At 59.4% G+C, this 17,533-nt stretch overlaps 1 protein-coding gene across 2 annotated transcripts in view; it reads left to right on the top strand.

The window, feature by feature from the left end:
* Positions 1-4,863: 4,863 nt before the first annotated feature.
* UNC13A (unc-13 homolog A) overlaps positions 4,864-17,533 on the top strand; it is a 32,590-nt gene continuing 19,920 nt past the window's right edge. For both annotated transcript variants that reach the window (XM_033520172.1, XM_033520171.1), the window contains exons 1-18: positions 4,864-4,948; positions 5,155-5,272; positions 5,463-5,586; positions 5,731-5,804; positions 5,884-5,938; positions 6,646-6,681; positions 7,204-7,414; positions 7,856-7,981; positions 9,340-9,978; positions 11,589-11,682; positions 12,663-12,709; positions 13,771-13,849; positions 15,073-15,078; positions 15,372-15,443; positions 15,729-15,948; positions 16,457-16,684; positions 16,867-17,008; positions 17,363-17,531. In XM_033520172.1, coding sequence (XP_033376063.1) covers positions 4,944-4,948; positions 5,155-5,272; positions 5,463-5,586; positions 5,731-5,804; positions 5,884-5,938; positions 6,646-6,681; positions 7,204-7,414; positions 7,856-7,981; positions 9,340-9,978; positions 11,589-11,682; positions 12,663-12,709; positions 13,771-13,849; positions 15,073-15,078; positions 15,372-15,443; positions 15,729-15,948; positions 16,457-16,684; positions 16,867-17,008; positions 17,363-17,531 — 2,445 coding nt within the window. In that variant the 5' untranslated portion in view covers positions 4,864-4,943. The remainder of the gene's footprint in view (positions 4,949-5,154; positions 5,273-5,462; positions 5,587-5,730; positions 5,805-5,883; positions 5,939-6,645; positions 6,682-7,203; positions 7,415-7,855; positions 7,982-9,339; positions 9,979-11,588; positions 11,683-12,662; positions 12,710-13,770; positions 13,850-15,072; positions 15,079-15,371; positions 15,444-15,728; positions 15,949-16,456; positions 16,685-16,866; positions 17,009-17,362; positions 17,532-17,533) is intronic.

Raw genomic sequence — 17,533 nt, forward strand, 5'->3', positions numbered from 1 at the left:
CAGGGATCCCCCCGGAACCCACCGGAACCCCCCGGGATCCCCCCGAGCCCTGACCCTGAACCCCCGCCGGGAGGGACGGGGCTCCCTCCGAGCCCCCCCCCCTCGCCCCATGGGGACGGCAGGGGAGGGACAGGACTCCCCCCGTCACCCTCCCTGGCTCCCCCCCGCCATGGGAAGGGGGCTCCCCCTGGAACAACTCCCGGGCTTCCCTCATAACCTCCCACCGCCGTGGGGAGGGAGTTGCCCCCATAACTTCCCACTGCCGAGGACGGAGGGGGCTCCCCTATAAAGCCCCCCCGGGCTCCCTCCGTAGCCCTCCCCCGTCGTGGAGAGGGAGCTCCCCCCTCGCCGCCCACCCCAGCCGCTCCTGGCTATCTCTCTCCAGCTTTCCGCCCCCTCGGAGCCCCCTTCTTCCCACCCTGCCCCCTCCCGGCGTCTCTTCCCACACCCCCCTCAAGCGCAGACCTCCATGTACTCACTCCCCAAACACCCCTGCCCGTACACCCCCACCATCGCATCTCTCCCCATATAGCCCCTACACAACCCCCCAGGACCCCACCCCGCACGCCTATCCTCAGGCACCCCCATCCTGCAGACACAGCCCTCTGCATTCCCAAACACCCCCTCATCAGAAACCCCCCATATGTGCCCCCAACACTCCACATCTATCCCAAATCCCCCAATTACACCCTCAAGCACCCCCGACCCCTAAAATCCCTGCCCCCCCAAACATCATCTATCCCCATCTATGCATGTCTACATTCTCACTCCCCTAAACAGACCCCCATGCACCCCAAATCCCACACTCTTCCCACCTCCCTCTGTGAACCCCTGAATACCCCCTCCAATGATAGCCCTTGCCCCAGCCTTGCTTCCTGCAGCCCCCTGTGCTCCTGCAGGTGTTGCCTCACCTGGGCATGGTGATGCTGGTGGGAGTCAGGGCAGCTGGGGGGGTCAGGGTAGGAGCCTGGGGCTCTGATGCTGGTGTGTGCGCAGTTTGGGGACCTGGTGCAGGTCACCCCATACTGGGATGAACTGGGGGAGTGCACAGGTAGGGGATCCCTGAACCCAGTGCACTGAGCCCCTGCCCAACTCGGTGCACAGATGAGTCCTGTAGGCTTGGCCTCAGCCTCGCTGGTCAGTCTGGATTGAATGGTCAGTGAGGAGGGGACAGAAGTCGGGAGGAGCCCTTCTCAAGGCCCTGTGACATCCTGGTGGGAACGGGGCAGCACTCGTGTGTGTTGGATGGATGGAGGTGACAGCTAGGACAGGGTGGGGCATAGAGTGTCTGGGATTCCCCCACCCCAGGTGAAATCTGGAGAAAAATGGGGGCTCTCCCAGTGCTGCCAGAGTTCATCAGGACCGGGGCCGTGCCCCCTTCCACTCCCTGACATGTCCGAGCCCCCTCTCTCGTGTCAGTGTCACGGCTGGCATGCCCAGTGTGCCCTCCCAGCCAGCCCCAGATTTCAGGTACTCTCCTCTGGCAGAGGGGCCCCTCTTTACACCCACTTAAAGGACTGTCACATGTGGTGACACCCTCGGTGGTTCCGGGGGTGGCTGCCGGGAATCAGCTCCGAGTGGGTTCCGGCTTCCCCCGGTGCCCTGGCACCACTCGCTGCTCACGCTTCTCGTGCTATTTTGGGGGTCTCGGGGGCGGGGGTGCCCCCCCAGAGCCTCCCACAGGCTTTCCCTGCCCCTCCTGGGGTGCTTTGTGCCGCCGGGTGTCCCTGTGTGACAGGCACTGGGGTGACCTGGGAGTGTGGGGTGAGTGGGGACAGGAGGGGGTGTCTGGAGTGGCGGGAGGCAGACGGACAGATGGACAGGCGGGCGGATGGGCATCCGGAGAGACAGATGGAGAGACGGAGGGACAGATGGATGAAGGGGATGGGAGACGTGATCACGGAGGCTGAGGGGTGGGTGGATGGACTGACAGAGGGGTGGGGGGATGAAGGGAGAGGACAGACAGAGGGGTGGATGGAAGGACAGGATGGACAGATGGAAGGATGGATGGAGGGTTGGACAGAGGGTTTGGATGAAGGACAGAGGGATGGACAGATAGATGTATGGGGGGATGGACACAGAGATGGGTGTGCAGAGAGACCAGTAAATGGACAGATAGTGCAGAGGGCAGAGACATGGGTGGATAAACAGATAGAGGCGTGGACGGAGAGACAGGTAAGTGGACAGACAGAGGGGTGGACACGCAGGAGATGGTCAGGTGGTGGGTGGTGGGGTGAGTGGGTGGACAGACAGGCAAATGGATGGATAGACAGAAGGATGGGTGAATGGACAGACAGGAAAATGGACAGAGGGGCGGGTGGATGGACAGAGTGGGTGGATGGATGGACAGCAAGATAGATGACAGACGGATGGGTGGATGGACAGAGGGATGTGTGGGTGGAGAGACAGATAAATGGACAAACAGCACGATGGATGTACAGAGGGATGTGTGGATAGGCAGAGGGATGGACAGACAAACAGACCTGTTGGGGCATGCCACCAGCCCAACCCAGTTTTTGTACCATTCCCAGACCAATCTCTGTGAGCTGCCTCCTGCCTCAATTTCCCCAACTAGTCAACATCCCCTGAGAGGAGCCAGATCACCCCAGCCTGGGAAGATCCCAGCTTTTTGATGTCACACGAGTGTCACCTATCCTCAGCTCCTTGCCTGGGGACTCAGGTTGAATTTAGCCCCAGCGTGGCACCCCAGGACCTGCTACCCCTGTGCCAGCTTTGGGGACCCTTTGATGGGTGGGAGGGCAGCACATCCCGCAGATGGTGACAGCAGGACTTCTCCCTGGCAGGAGATGACAGCCAGGAAAACCACGTGTTCCCTGGGTAATTGTTTGTTCCTGTCAGCTCGGGTATTTTTGGAGCTTTTCCTTCCTCTGCTCTTGCGTTTCTTTTTGGAAGCAGCAGCTGGTGAAGAGTAGTGGGTGCCCCTGGGCCCGGGGGAAGGGGGATCCCTGTCAGCCACAGGCAGGTTCTGACTCCAAACGCTTTATTAGAATAGAATAATATAAATTGATAATATATATAATATAATGTATAAATACATTATATTTAATTTACATAATTATTACGTAAATTAACCAGTATTACCACAGTGGTGCCAGCCATCCCCAGCCAGCCCCCAGGCTCCCAACCTGGTGTCACTCGAGGATCTTTGGGATCCCGGAGCCTTGTGCCACCCCCCACGTGTGAATTCCCTATCTCCGAGTGAAGCTGCGGCTCCTGAAGCGCTGTGTTTCCCTGGGAACATGGCTGCTACTGACGTAGCTGGTGACCTTCCTTCGGGCAAAAAGCCACCCAACGTGTCACCCTGTTGGTGGCACGGGGGAGGCAGCCGACTCAGAGGGTCCCCAGTTGTTTTCCGAGGCGATGATTTTCCGTGCCTCAGTTTCCCCGAGGTTTCTGGTGGCACGTGGCTCCTCCCAGCCCTGCCCGGCACGTGGAGCCGGCGGCAGCCCCGCGTCCCCTCCGCCGCTGGTGGCGGTGACAAGCGGCTGGCGAGCGGCACGTCTCCGAAATCAAATTACCTTTGATGTCGCAGGGCTATTTTCATCCCTGCTCGGTCACGTTGGTCCTGCACCCGCTGGCACCCGCGTCATTTAACCGCTCTCCGGGTGCTGTGTCATTCCCTCCCCGCCTGGTCCCCGCCTGGCAGCCCCGAGGACACCCCCGCCACTGGCAGTCGGTTCCTGGCTGTGCTCAGCTCTGTTTGCCCCCCGCTGCAGCCAAAAGCTGGGAACTGACCCCCACCCAACTGGGTAAAGCTGGAGGGGGTCAGCCAGAATTGGGGGGGTTTTCCCATGGGGCTGGGCAGGATCAGAGGGCCCCCTGCACCCCCCAATGGACAGGATGGGAACCAGCCCCACAGTGCCCCATGGGGAGACATGGCTGGGATACAGTGGGGATGTTTTGGGGCTGTATAGGATTTCGGGGGGCATCTCCTCCATCCTGGGGCTGTTTTTGTACAGGGAGGCTTACAAACCCCTGACCCAACAGGTTTCCTGCTGGAAATCTGGGTCAGTGGTTTGGGAGAGCTTTAACCCTGGTCCTGCTGGGCTGGTGCCACCCAGCTGGGACTTGAGTGGGGAAAAGGGTCCCCCATACCACAGGTTTTCCTCTGGGTATGGATGGTAACATTATCTGTTTCTCCAAATAAATCCCAAATCAAAAGTGTGGGGTGGGGGGGGAACACCCCCTCAACAGTGCAAGGCTGGTCATCTGGGGTAGCAAGCTGTCCCAGAGCAGCAGGTTTTTTTGGGGAGCCTTTTCTCCCCTCTCATACCCACCTCCAGCTCATATCTGATCCCTCATCCTCACTTGGCACGGGGGATCCCAGCACTTTTCCCACCTGGCAGTTGGGCGAGTGTGGGGGGAAACCGGGACTGGGGTCCTCCCACCCCCTTGACACCCTGGTGGGGATCCCCAACTTTCCCCAGGGTCTCATCCTGATTTTCTTCCCTCCCTTTGTCCCCACAGTTAAAAAGGCCAAATATGATGGGCCCCAAGGTAAGTGAGACCTCACCTGCCTGCCCACCTGATGGGAGAGGGTGGGGGGCTCTTGGGCTGGTTGGATGTGGCAGGGTCAGAGGAGGGGCTGGGGAAGGTGGTCGAGGGGACCCTTAGCTCTGGGGGCATCATTTGGCAAGCTGGGGACACACACACACAAGTGGGGGTGCACTGGGTGGAGCTGGGGGCTCACATCCTACCAGCCCTGGCAGATGTAGGATCCCTCCTGGGACTGGGGTGCTGAGGGAAGCGTGTGTGGGGGTGGCACTGGCTGGTGTCAGGGAGTGGGGGCACACTGGGGGTCACTTCACCCTCTGCTTGTTCCCACAGAGAAGTTTAACACTTACGTGACCCTGAAGGTACAAAATGTCAAGAGCACGACCATAGCGGTGCGGGGCAACCTGCCCTCCTGGGAGCAGGACTTCATGTTGTGAGTGTCCAGGGGGACCCCTGGGCTCCCCCATCCCCCTGCTCCCCCTCACCCCCACAAATAACACGGGGAGTCCCCACTGCCCTGACCCCACATCTGGGGGCTCCCCTGAGTCCTGGGCTGGAGGGGACAGGTAGAAGCTGGGGTGGTCCCAGGAGGCTGCTGGGACATGAGGGGGGTTAACCTGATACCTTTCCTGTCCCCAGTGAGATCAACCGGCTGGACTTGGGCCTGACTGTGGAGGTGTGGAACAAGGGGCTCATCTGGGACACCATGGTGGGCACGGTGTGGATCCCCCTCCGGACCATCAGGCAGTCCAATGAGGTAGGGAGGCAGGCACAGGCATCTCCCTGCTGAGCCACAAGGGACATGTGCCACCCCCCGCTGTCCTTCGGGCCAGGCAGAGCCTTCCCCATCCTGCCTGGGGCCACCCCCAGTGAGCTGGCTTGTGTGGGTTGTGAGGCCACGGAAAGGTGGGTCTGGGAGCTCTCCTCACCCCATTTCTACCCAACAGGAGGGCCCTGGGGAATGGCTCACGCTCGACTCCCAGGTCATCATGACAGACAACGAGATTTCAGGCACCAAGGATCCGACTTTCCACCGCATCCTCCTTGACACTCGCTTTGAGCTGCCGCTGGGTGGGTGCCCCATCCCTGGCCCCCAGGCCCAGGCCGTGTCTTTCCTTGCCTTGGAGCTGGGGGGGATCTGATCCTGTGGACCCAAAAGTTTGAGGGCTGTTTTGGGGGAGGTCTGTGCACCAACTGGGGTCTTTGCCCTCGCAGATATCCCTGAGGAGGAGGCCAGGTACTGGGCCAAGAAACTGGAGCAGCTCAATGCAATGCGGGACCAGGATGATGTGAGTGCAGCCAGGCCTGGGGTGAGGGGGCAGGGGCAGTGCTGCCAGCAGGAGCCCTTACCAGCTCCTCTCTCCCCAGTATGCCTTCCAGGAGGAGCAGGAAAAGCCTCTGCCAGTGCATGGCTCACAGTGCTGTAAGTGCTGCCCTGTCCCTGCCCCACTGTGGGACCCCCACACCCTCCTTCTCCCCACTCCCACACCGAAGAGTTTTAAGGGGTGGTCTCCACATCTGCTTTGGGGCACCCCGAGTGGGGCTCAACTTCACCCCATACCTGATCCCCATCCCCATTCCTGTTGTCCTTCCTGTGTTTGCCAGTGTTTCTTTGCTGTGTCCCAGCTCCACAGTGGGTGAGCGTTCCTGTGGGTGGAGGGGAGCAGGGCATGGGAGCTGTGGGGCTGATGAGGGCAGTTCCTCTGGGGAAGGGGCAGCAGGCTGGTGTTTGGGGGCTGCTGGATGGGGACCCTGCAGAGGCATTTGGGGTGGCAGCTCAGTTTGTCCCAACACGTGCCTCAGTTCCCCCTTCTGTAACCACCCCAGCGGCCATGCATTATTTAGTGCCCCTGTGCCCAGCCTCAGGCCCTGTCCCCTGTCAGTGCCACCATGCCTGGCCATAGCATTGTCCCCAGCCTGGGTCAGTGACACCATGGCCACCCCAGGCACTGTCACCAGTCCAGCTTGGTGTCATCTTGTTCAGGCCCAGGCAGTGTCCCAATGCCAGTGTGCCCATCCTGGATGCTGTCCCCAGGGCAGTGTCCCCAACCCAGTGTGCCCTCTGGGGGGTCGCTGGTTCCTCCCAACCACCCACCTCCATCTTTATTGTCTTGGCCTCTTTCTTTGTAGGCAACTGGAATTATTTTGGCTGGGGAGAACAGCAGAGTAAGTATCCTGCCAACTTCTCTCTTCCCAGCCTGGGGGTCCCCAGCACATCCCTCTTTGCCTGGCCCAGGGCTCAGAGGACCTGGAGCTTGGGTCTAGACTGTGGCCTTGAGCCATGACTCTATACTGGGTGAGGACAGTGTCACCAAGTGCCCTGTCCTGGGCAGGGCTGTCCCCATGGGCTGGTGGGGACATGGCACCATGGGTCTCTGTTCCCTTGGGATGTCCCAGTGGCAATGAGCAGCTTGGGCTTTGAATCTGTGGTGGAACATTGGTGGGGCAGAGGGAGGGAGCCTGCCCCCATTCTCTTCCCCCTTCTGTATGTCCCAAATTCCCCCTCCACCTTTCCCTCATCCCTTCCTGTGCAGATAACATGTCAGCTCTCCCCTTGTCCTGCCCTGGGTCCACCTCCCCAGCACAGTCCCATAGCAGTGGGGACACCGTGGTGGCACTATAGGGTCTGTTCAGGGTAGGGGGCAGATTTGGGCCATCCCCTGCCCCACTCACTGTGGCCCCTTGCAGATGATGACCCTGACAGTACTGTGGATGACCGGGACAGTGACTACCGCAGCGAGACCAGCAACAGCATCCCCCCACCCTACTACACCACGTCCCAGCCCAACGCCTCCGTGCACCAGTACCCCATGAGGCATCAGCAGCAGAGCTCCCGTGACTCCTACACTGACTCCATGCAGAGCTACGAGATGGACTACTCAGACCAGGCTCCCATCAGGTAGTGTGGCCACAGCCAACTCACCCTGAGACCGGCTCTCTCCACCTCCCCCGCAGGCAGCAGAGGCCAGCAGGTCCCCGGGGTGACGCCAGGGATGGCGCTCCCAGTGCGGTGGGTGACAGAGGAAAGGATGCTGAGGTGAGGAAGAGTCGGGTTGTTCTGGCTCCATCCAAGCCTTTCCTTCTCACTGGGAAGTTTTCAAACTCTTTTGGGTCACTGCCCTCCTCTGTCCTCACTGGGTTTGGGGCCCCCCACCCCTGGCTGTCCCTCCTGGGAGCTGGGCAGTGGAGCTTGGGGTGGCTGGGGGCACAGATGTGGCAGAGCCCAGCCCAAGTGCCAGCCCCAGGCGGACAGAACCTCCCTGCCAGCGTCCCCAAGGCAGCAGGGGGTGGCGGGTGGCGGTGGGACCTCGCTGACCATGTTCCTCTCCTCCCCTGGCAGACGCTATGGTAGCGTAGACTCTGCCGCAAACGGACGCAGCGACGCTGAGTCCGGTTCTGAGTCGAGCAGGCGGACCAGCCGCCAGCCTTCCCTTGAGAGCAGGCGGTCCCTAGACCTATCGGATAGGTGGGTCACTACCTGTGCGTGTGCCGTGTGCCGTCGCAGAGTGCTGTGGTCGGTCCTTGCAGCCATGGTGAGGCCAACACCAGTCCTGGCAAGGGCGGCCTTGTGCCACCCTCCCCGCCCCGGATCGGCCTTGTACAGGGACAGCATTGGGATGCTCCAGGTGTCCCCCCAGCCCCTCTTGCTGCTGCACCCCAGTTCATGGGGTGACATCCCAGTATCCTGGTCCCGCTTGCTGGCACTGCAAGTGTCTGGCAGTGCTGCTGCCTGTTCCTTGTCATGCCAGCGAGTGTGGGACTGAGCCCTTGGGGACTCAAATGCCACCCCCTGTTCCTGGTCACCTGCCAGGGTGTGCCTGTCTGGACAAAAGCTTCGTGCAGTGATTTGGGGTCTTACAATGTGCCAAGAGCACCTCTCTCAGCTTGGGCCAGGATCAGGATGGGGAGGTGTGGGGTTTCCAGGTGTGAGCTGTGTCTCCTGCATCCCTGTGCCCCAAGTGCTCCTTCCCAAGGTACCTGGATGATGGCAGTACCTCTCCCAGCTGGGACCAGCCTGAGCCATCCCCCAGCCCTCTCTTCCCTGCGGTGTCCCCTGGCTTCCCACAGCCTGGCTCAGCCTCTCTGGGCTCTGCCCGGCCCAGCCCCTCATCTTTGTCCCCTCACACACCCCCTGAGCCCTGGCTGCCAGTGCTGGAGACGTGGTGTCGGCCTCTTCCTCGGCATGTCCCTGTCCTGTCTGCATGTCTGCTTCTGTCAGCCTGTCCCCACGGAGCCGTGGGGCTGCCCTGTCCGTGGCAGCCTCCTGGAGCACAGGGTCCCCATGGGCCTCCCAGTGCAGGCAGCTGTGAGAGGAGGGGGCTGGAAGGGCTGGGGGGGAAGATGGGGTGAGGGAAGGAGTCTGGCCTGGCAGCAAGAGCAGAGGGGGACCCCCGGGTAGAGATGGTGTTAATAGTGAGGGAGATGAGGGGGTGTCCTAGGGTGGGGGTGCCAGGGAGGGCTGTGGGGAGCGCTGGGACATCAGGGTAGAGGTTGGGTGACAGATCTGTGTCTCAGGGGCAGGACAGGGTGACTGGCAGCAGCAGGAGGCAGGATGTGGCTGGGGTGAGCATAGGAGACAGCCACTGTCACCCCCATCCCCTCTCTCAGGCCAGGCACAGGCAGGGAGTTCAGAGTGCCCCTGCTGGGGGGGCTGGCTCCAGCTGACAGAGTTCCCTGGTTCCGTGCCTTCGGCTCCCAGGATGAGGAGCCCAGTGCCCCCGGTGGGAGCTGCACATCCTCCTGCCCCTGGTGCAGGGCCCCGGGGCTCTGCCTGGGGTGACACGGACCCACGGGAGCCCTGTCCTTGTGTTCCCTCGCCCCCAGCCCCACAGGGAGCAGCCGCTACGCCTCCTCGGCCGAGCTGAGCCAGGGCAGCTCCCAGCTGAGCGAGGACTTCGAGAACGAGAGCCTGAGGGACTCGGAGCTGGACGAGAGGGACGGGGACTCCTACCACTCCTGCCACAGCTCCGTCAGCTACCGCAAGGACTCGCCACGCTGGGAGGAGGAGGATGATGATGATCTGTACCTGGAGGAGGAGGAGGAAGAGTTCATTGAGGACTACAGTGAGACTGAGGAGGGCTACCCCAAGGAAGAGGAGTTGGAAGAGGAGGAGGAGGAACTGCGGGACCAGGACACCTATGAGCCCCCTGAGCATGAAACATACCCACCACCACAGAAACCCCTGCCACAGCAGCAGCAGCAGCAGCAGCAGCAGCAGCAGCAGGTCCTGCAGCAGCAGCAACAGCAACAGCAGCAGCAACCCCAGCTGGTCCCACAGCAGAAGCCTCAGCAGCAGGAAAGGAAGGAGGAAAGGAAGGAGGAGAGGAAAGAGGAGAGGAAGGAGGAGAAGGACACTTCTGCCCCACAGGAAGCCCCTGAGGCCCTCCAGGCCCAGCAGGCAGAGGAGGAAGTTCCCATGCAAGAGGCAGCCCCAGAGACTGAGCCCCCAAAACTGGCTGAGAGGTAGGAGGGGGAACTGACCTGTCGTGTCCCTGGGATGGCACTGTGCCTGGAGGCACTGAGCATGCCCTGGAGGTGGCTCAGGGATGGTGCTGGTGCTTGGTGCAGGACAAGGGACCTGCTGCTGTGTCTGGAGCTTTTCCAGGTGCCTGAGCCATCAAGGTGGGGGAAGCTCACCTTGTGCCACCCAGGCAAGAGCCAACACCCTGGGCACGCTGCCTGGGCCCAACCACCCCCTGAGCTACGCATGGCTCAAGGTGTTCAAGAACCTGCTGGGGCTACAGGGCTGCAGGTTTATAATCTGGGACAAACATGGGGCTGAGGGAATGGGATACTGGGGCTGTGATTCCTCTCCTCTGGCACAGGCTCTTGGCACCCTGGGTGGGGCTTGGTCAGAGGAAGAGATTTCCTTTACAGAAGTCAGTTTTCTCCCTAGGCCTGGTAGAAGCTCATCCACGGCCTCCTGTTTTGTACAAGTGAATTAATTGGTGGTCAGGTTCCTGGTGCAGCATGTGAATAATTCATGTACTCAAATATCATTATGGACCATTTCCATTTTCAGTGAGTGTCGCTCCTCTGTGCAGACATGAACTGTGATGGGCTTTTTCAGCCTTTTATTTAGTTTAAATTACACACTAGGAATGGAGAATCTCTAATTCAGACCAGTGTGTAATGAGCTGTTTTTAAAAGAGCTGGATATTTAAGCCCAAAACTTGGGAGGAACCTGAGGGCCTCAGGTATTGTCTGCCTGCAGTGCCTGCTGGGCAGGGAGCTTGGAGGCCCTGTGCTAGGATTTGGGGACTGTGGATTGTGCTGGGAACCCCAGATTGTGTTGGGACCCCCAGATGTGTGCTGAAGGCCTCAAATTAGCATGGATGACCCCACATTAGCCTTTGGGACCCTGGAGTATCACTGGGGACTGTGGATTAGTGCTGGGAACCACAGGTTAATGCTGAGGATCCCAGATTAGCACTGAAGATCCCAGGTAAGTACAAAGTCCCCCAGAGGTCTGAGCAGGTTCATCTCCTGAGCACACCATGAGCTCTTCCCAGAGTGGTTCTTTCTCCAGTGTTGCATCACACCAGGCCCTCCAGGAGACTGGTACATTTGGAGGATTTATTTTCTTTTCCTCCATGTCTTGATTTTGTGGGAGAGGAGAAGAAAGCCCACAACACCCAGCATGTCCAGGCAGACACTTTTCCCTGGGCTTGGGACCACTGGGGTGTTGGGTTCCTTTACCCCAGGAATCTGTGGTGGGAAGTGGCCAGAGGACATTGTGCTGGGGAGATGGAGGGCAAAGGATGTTTAATTCACATGCTTGTCATCAACTGTCCCCTGTGTGTCACTTGGGTGCCCAGGGCAGTGTCTCCTAAGGCTGGGGAAGCTTCTGGCTTCTCCGCAGTGCTCTGGCCTGATTGTGCTACCCCTTGCAGCAGGACCTGCTGTCTTTTCAGGTCCTTCCTGGTAGCAAGAAGCAGTTTTGCCATGGCCATGCTGTCTCAAGGCACATCAGGATCCCCAGATCATAGCCTCAGACCTGCTGGGGGTGTGGGGGCTGCTCCCCCCTCCCTGCTGCTGTGCTGGGAGGTGACAGGGGATGTGTGTGCTTGCAGGGAGCCGGCAGAAGAGGAGGTGCAGGACCCCAAAGCACGAGCCAAAGCCAACTGGCTGAGAGCCTTCAACAAGGTCTGCATGCAGCTGCAGGAGGTGAGGACCCCCTGACCACCTCCACGGCTCCAGGCTGGGGGCACAGCCCCTTTCCACACCTGGGCAGCTTCCAGGGACATCCATGGACTTGGAGGTGCCAACAGTGGTGCCCACAACCCCATTCCCACCAAGTGGGATGCCCCAGAGGGGCTGGGAATGCTGAGGATCCCCCGTGTGTGCTGCATGCGTGTGCTGGTGTGAGCCCCCCGCCCTCTCCCCTCTGTTGAGTTGACAATATTTTGTTTTGTTTTTAGACTCCATCCTCCATCTTTTCTTTTTGTTTTGGCTCTGGATTCGCTCCCTGGGGTCTCGATCCCCCTCCCCACCGCTTCTCTTTTCAGTTGTCCACCACCATGGCCCTTGCACCCGCGTCTCCCCTTCCTGCAGGGAAGGGGTGTAGCCTGCCTGCAGGTAAGCATGTCCACCTGGAACCTGCCAGCCATGGGTGTGCCTTCCCGTGTGTGTGTGTGTGTGTGTGTCTGCGCAGGGATTGCCCATCAAGGAGGGGTAATGTTTTCTCTCCACCCTTCTCCTCCAAAATAATCCCCTCCCTGCAGGGGTAGGTGGCACTGCTGGATGATCCCTGCACACACACCCTCTTCCATGTGCTCTGGCTTTTCCCTGCTCTTCTTTCCAACTGCTGGGGGTCCCTGAGGACCTGCTGAGCCTTTATGATGCTTCTTCACTCCCCCAAGCCTCAAATTTTTGTACAGTGTAGCCATCCCCTCTGCTTTGCCAGCCTCAGCCCCTCTGCTGAAGCCCACCCATTTGCTCACCTGGGTCAGCCTCCTGGAGATATTTATTCCCAGGGCCAGCTCTTCACTGGGAAGAGCCCCCTGGGTTTTGGAACACACTTTTCTCTGCCCACCCTGCTCATCCTTCCATGCTCCCCCAGTGCTGTGAGCATTCACTGCCCTTGGGGGGGCTGTCCCCACACTGGTGGCTCCTGCTGTGCCCTGACACTGTCCTTTGTTTTCCAGGCCCGCGGGGAAGGTGATGGAGAAAAGTCCCTGTGGTTCAAAGGCGGGTGAGTACAAGGGTTAGGGTACACTCTTCCCCCCGGGATCTCAGCCCCCTCCTCATTAGGATGTGATTAATGAGTTCAGCAGTGGGCTTGAGTGGGGAAGGGTTGCTGAGCTGTGGGCATGCTGGTTTTTTGGAGCTGAATTTTGGGGCTGGTCAGTGCTTTTGGAGCAGACATGACACAGCAGCCCTGTGACCCCAAGAGCTGCTGCTGAGGGGGAGAGTGAGGAGGTGAGTTGAGACGGGGTGAGGAGGGGAGGGGGGCAACTCCTGCTTCCCTCATGGAGTGGTGTCATGGGGAATCCTGAGCCTCTCACCTGGATGGGCTGGAGGTCTCAGTCCTGTCCTGCCCTCTCAGACAGCCCTGCCATGGACCTGAGCAGAGCCTGGTAGATTGCCTGAGAACTCCCAGATCACTCCAGGGATTTCTTTCAAAACAGGGCTGTGAAGTTCCATTCCTGCTTGGGTTTTCTTGCAGCAGAAATTGAGGCTCATCTGCTCAGTGCTCCCCTTTGGGTTCCCAGAGGGAACCCCAGCTCTCCAGCCTTACACTGCAAAGCCAAAGCTAACGAAGCCAAATGGGCAGTTTTTCTCCTGGATTTCACTGTTAAGTTTCATGTGGGGAAAAATCACCATTTTTGCCAGAATCCCCTTTGCCCTCAGTTTTTAGCCCAGTGATTCCTACCCTGGATGGGGTGGTCGTGGGGATGGGGATCCCATGGGTGGGTCCCAGGCCACAGAGGAGTTGCTCTGCAGTCGTATTCACCAAGTCCTAGACATTGAGAAGAAATCCTTTCCTGTGAGGGTGCTGAAGCCCTGGCACAAGTTGTTCAGAGCAGCTGTGGCTGCCCTGTCCCTGGAAGTATCCAAGGCCAGGTTGGCAACCTGATCTAGTGGAAGGTGTCCCTGCCCATAGCAGGGTGTGGAACGAGATGGGCTTTAAGGTCCCTTCCAACCCAAACCATTCCGTGATTCTCTGAAGTGCTGAGCGACCGTGGGACAACAACAGGGGGCCCCTTCCAACCTCAGCTTCCCCTTCCCTGCTGACTGTCCTCTCTCTTGCAGGCCTGGTGGTGGGCTGATCATTATAGACAGCATGCCGGACATTCGCAAGCGAAAACCCATCCCCCTAGTTAGCGATTTGGTGAGGTTCCTCCCAAGGCACCCCCCAACAGCTGCCAGCTTTGCTCCTGCTGCGCCCCACCGGACTGCACCACCTGTGCCCCTCTCCCCAGCTGCCTCTAACATGGCTTGTGTTCTCTGTTTTCTTTCCTGTGGCCTGGCTGGGCCTTCCCTGCGGCAGGGGGGCGGCTGTAAAGTTTCTGCGCTGCATTAACAGCATGCCCGACATTAAACCTGGACGCAAATCTCTCCCTCTAGTCAGCGATCTGGTGAGCGCGGTGCGAGGGGTTAAAGAGACAGCGCCCTTGGGGGCTGCCAGCCTGCCCTCGGTGCCCCCAGCCCTGCCTGAGGGGGACTGGGGTGTCCCACACTGCCTGGGGGGCTCCTGGCCCTCCTTGCAGTGGGGAGCTGGGCTCTCCCTACCTGAGGGTGCTTCTCTTTAACGGAGCTCTGGTCCCTACCCCAAGCATCAGCCTAAGGTTTCCCAGGGCTGCATCTGGTTTCCCATTTTTTTCCTAGTGCTGTGTCCCTGGTCCCTTGCTGTCCCAGCTGCCGTAGGTCCCTGCAGCTTGGACCACACTGGTGCTGGACAGACAGACCCCCGTACCAGGGGAGGGCTGGCAGTGGCTTTTCCAAGTTGCCCAGACCCTGTCCCTGCTGTCCCAGTGTATAGTCCCCCCATGATGGGGTCCACTCCAGTCCTTGGGCTCTATTGCACAGGGTCACTCTGGTCCCCTCCCACTCCTGATGACAAGAGACAGCAATCTTGGAAACCAGACACCCTTGTCCCCCAGAATTAGGTGTCCTTCCCCTCCTTCCCTCTCTCTTTACACCTTGTCAGCTCCACTCTGTGCCCTCCCTGGGGTGCCACCCTCATGTCCCCAACCTGTCTCCCCCCATCCCCCCACCCCCTTGCTGTCCCCAACTTGGTGCCCCCACCCCAGCCCTCTTGGGCAGCTGCTGATGCTTCTGCACTGTGCTGTGTTGGTGTTTTGTGGGTGGGGGGTGATGGGGTGGGCAATGTGTGGGGTTTGGGGGGGGCTGCTGCCTTTCCCTGCTGGGATCTTCAGGCTGCAACCAGCGCTGTGGCTTGGGGACACAGTCCCCCCCACCAGGGACTGCTCAGTGCTGGATGAGGGGGTGTTGCCCCAACTCCCACTGGTTCTGGCAGGGAAGGGGCTCTCCTGGGAAGTGTTTGCACTAATGTTTTTTTATTCCCCCCTCGCCGGCCCTGGCTGCCCACAGGCCATGGTAAGTGCCCCCCACCCCATCTCCCCAGGGGTCTCAGACACGTGGTGAGAGGCTCTGTCCCAGTGGAGCTGAACTGGGAATGTCACAGGCTGCTGGACTGGTTCAGTCCCACTGCACAGCAGTGCTGGTATCAATGGGGGCTGGGCTGTTCCCAGTGCCCCCCATGCAGCCATCATCCCAGACATTCCCTGTCTGGGACTGGGGTCTGTCCTGGCTGTTTCACAGCCACTGGGGGTTGTTAGGAGGGAGCTCTCATGGTCTGCTGATTTGGGAACTCTCTTTCTTTCCCACAGTCCCTGGTCCAGTCCAGGAAAGCAGGAATCACGTCTGCACTGGCCTCAAGCACCTTGAACAATGAGGAGCTGGTAGGTGCTGGGGTGGGTTGGGTTGGGGATCGTTGGGAGGGAGAAACTGAGCCTCAGGGTCAGGCCAACAATGGAGGTGCAGAATCTGTGCCCCACCAGCATCCTCTAGTGATGCCTGAGCATCTGGGATGCTCATGGTAGTAATGAATCATGGGATCATTAGGACTGGAAAGGACCTATAAGATATCAAGTCCCACTGCCAAACCAGCACCACCATCATTAAACCAAGTGCATCCTCTGCCCTGCTTCAGCATTTCTCCCCCTTTCTCCCCTGTCCCCTCACAGAAAAACCATGTTTACAAGAAGACCCTGCAAGCCTTAGTGTACCCCATCTCCTGCACAACGCCCCACAACTTCGAGGTGTGGACGGCCACCACCCCCACCTACTGCTACGAGTGTGAGGGGCTGCTGTGGGGCATCGCCCGGCAGGGCATGCGCTGCGCCGAGTGCGGCGTCAAGTGCCACGAGAAGTGCCAGGACCTGCTCAACGCCGACTGCCTGCAGAGTAAGGACCTGGGGCCCACAGCCTTGTCCCTTCTCACCTTGGAGAGGGAAGAGGGAGCAGCCCAGGAGAGCTGGGAATGGTGGGCAGGACAGATAGTCCTGGGCAGGGATGGATCCCTCCAGGTTTGAATTAATTTGTGCATGGAATCATAGAATCATGGAATTGTTAAGGCTGGAAAAGAACTTTAAGATTATCAGGTCCAACCATCAACTCAGCACCCTTGTGGTCACCACTAAACAATGTCCTCAAGTGCCACAGCCACCTGTTTTTTGCACACTTCCAGAGGTGGCTCCACCACTGCCTGGGGCAGCCTGTGCCAGGGCTGGACAACACTTCTGGGGAAGAAGTTTCCCCTGATACCCAGCATAAACCTTCCCTGGTGCAACTTGAGGCCATTTCCTCCTGTCCCTGTCCCCAAGCCCACCATGCTAATCTGCACGAGCTCTTGTCTCTATCCTGGGTACCACCAGCCTCCCACCCCACCTCACCCATGCCTGTCCTCTCCCAGGGGCGGCGGAGAAGAGCTCCAAGCATGGAGCAGAGGACCGGACCCAGAACATCATCATGGTGCTCAAGGACCGCATGAAGATCCGGGAGCGCAACAAACCAGAGATATTTGAGCTGATCCAGGAGGTGTTTGGGGTCAACAAGACCACACACACACAGCAGATGAAGGCAGTCAAGCAGAGTGTCCTGGATGGCACCTCCAAATGGTCAGCCAAGATCAGCATCACGGGTAGGCAGCTCATCACCTTCAGCCTTAGGGACCATGGGAATGTCGCCATTGCCCAACCCCTCATTCTGCCAGGCAGTTTCAGCCCCTGGGGGGATGCAGGTGCCTGTTTTGGGGATCTTTGCATGGCTGTAGCACTGACTTCTTTCTCTCTGTTCTCTCTGCCATGCTGTGCTGTGCTGCAGTGGTCTGTGCCCAGGGCCTGCAAGCAAAGGATAAGACAGGTTCCAGTGACCCCTATGTCACTGTCCAGGTTGGAAAGACAAAAAAAAGGACTAAAACTATCTACGGCAATCTCAATCCAGTCTGGGAGGAGAATTTCCATTTGTAAGTCCAGCCCTGGTCTCCCCATTCCCCTCCCTGGCCACTCATGGTTGTGACAGGCTGTGCTGGCTCCTGCCATGTCCCAGTAGGGTGGGGGGAGCCAGCTGGGCCTCATCCTGCCCCCACTGGGGTCCCTTGGGGTTCTGTTTTATGCCATGAGGGTGTGACTCCAGGGTCTGATCCAGGCTGTGCTGGGGCTGCCTGGGTGTGGCACAGGGAGGGGATTGGTGCCCTCATCAGCTCTCTTCCCCAGCTCCTGCTCCGTGCTGGTCCCTTTTGTTTAGGGAAGCAGTGATGGGGAGTAGCTGGAAAGGTTTCGGTGCTCATCCTGGGGCTTGCCCTTTGTCACCCCCCCAGCGAGTGCCATAACTCCTCTGACCGCATCAAGGTCCGTGTGTGGGACGAGGATGATGACATCAAGTCCCGTGTCAAGCAGCGCTTCAAGAGGGAATCTGATGACTTCCTGGGCCAGACCATCATCGAGGTCCGGACCCTGAGCGGGGAGATGGACGTCTGGTACAACCTCGG

This window comes from Parus major, chromosome 28 (assembly GCF_001522545.3).
Source record: "Parus major isolate Abel chromosome 28, Parus_major1.1, whole genome shotgun sequence".
Classification (NCBI taxonomy): domain Eukaryota; kingdom Metazoa; phylum Chordata; class Aves; order Passeriformes; family Paridae; genus Parus; species Parus major.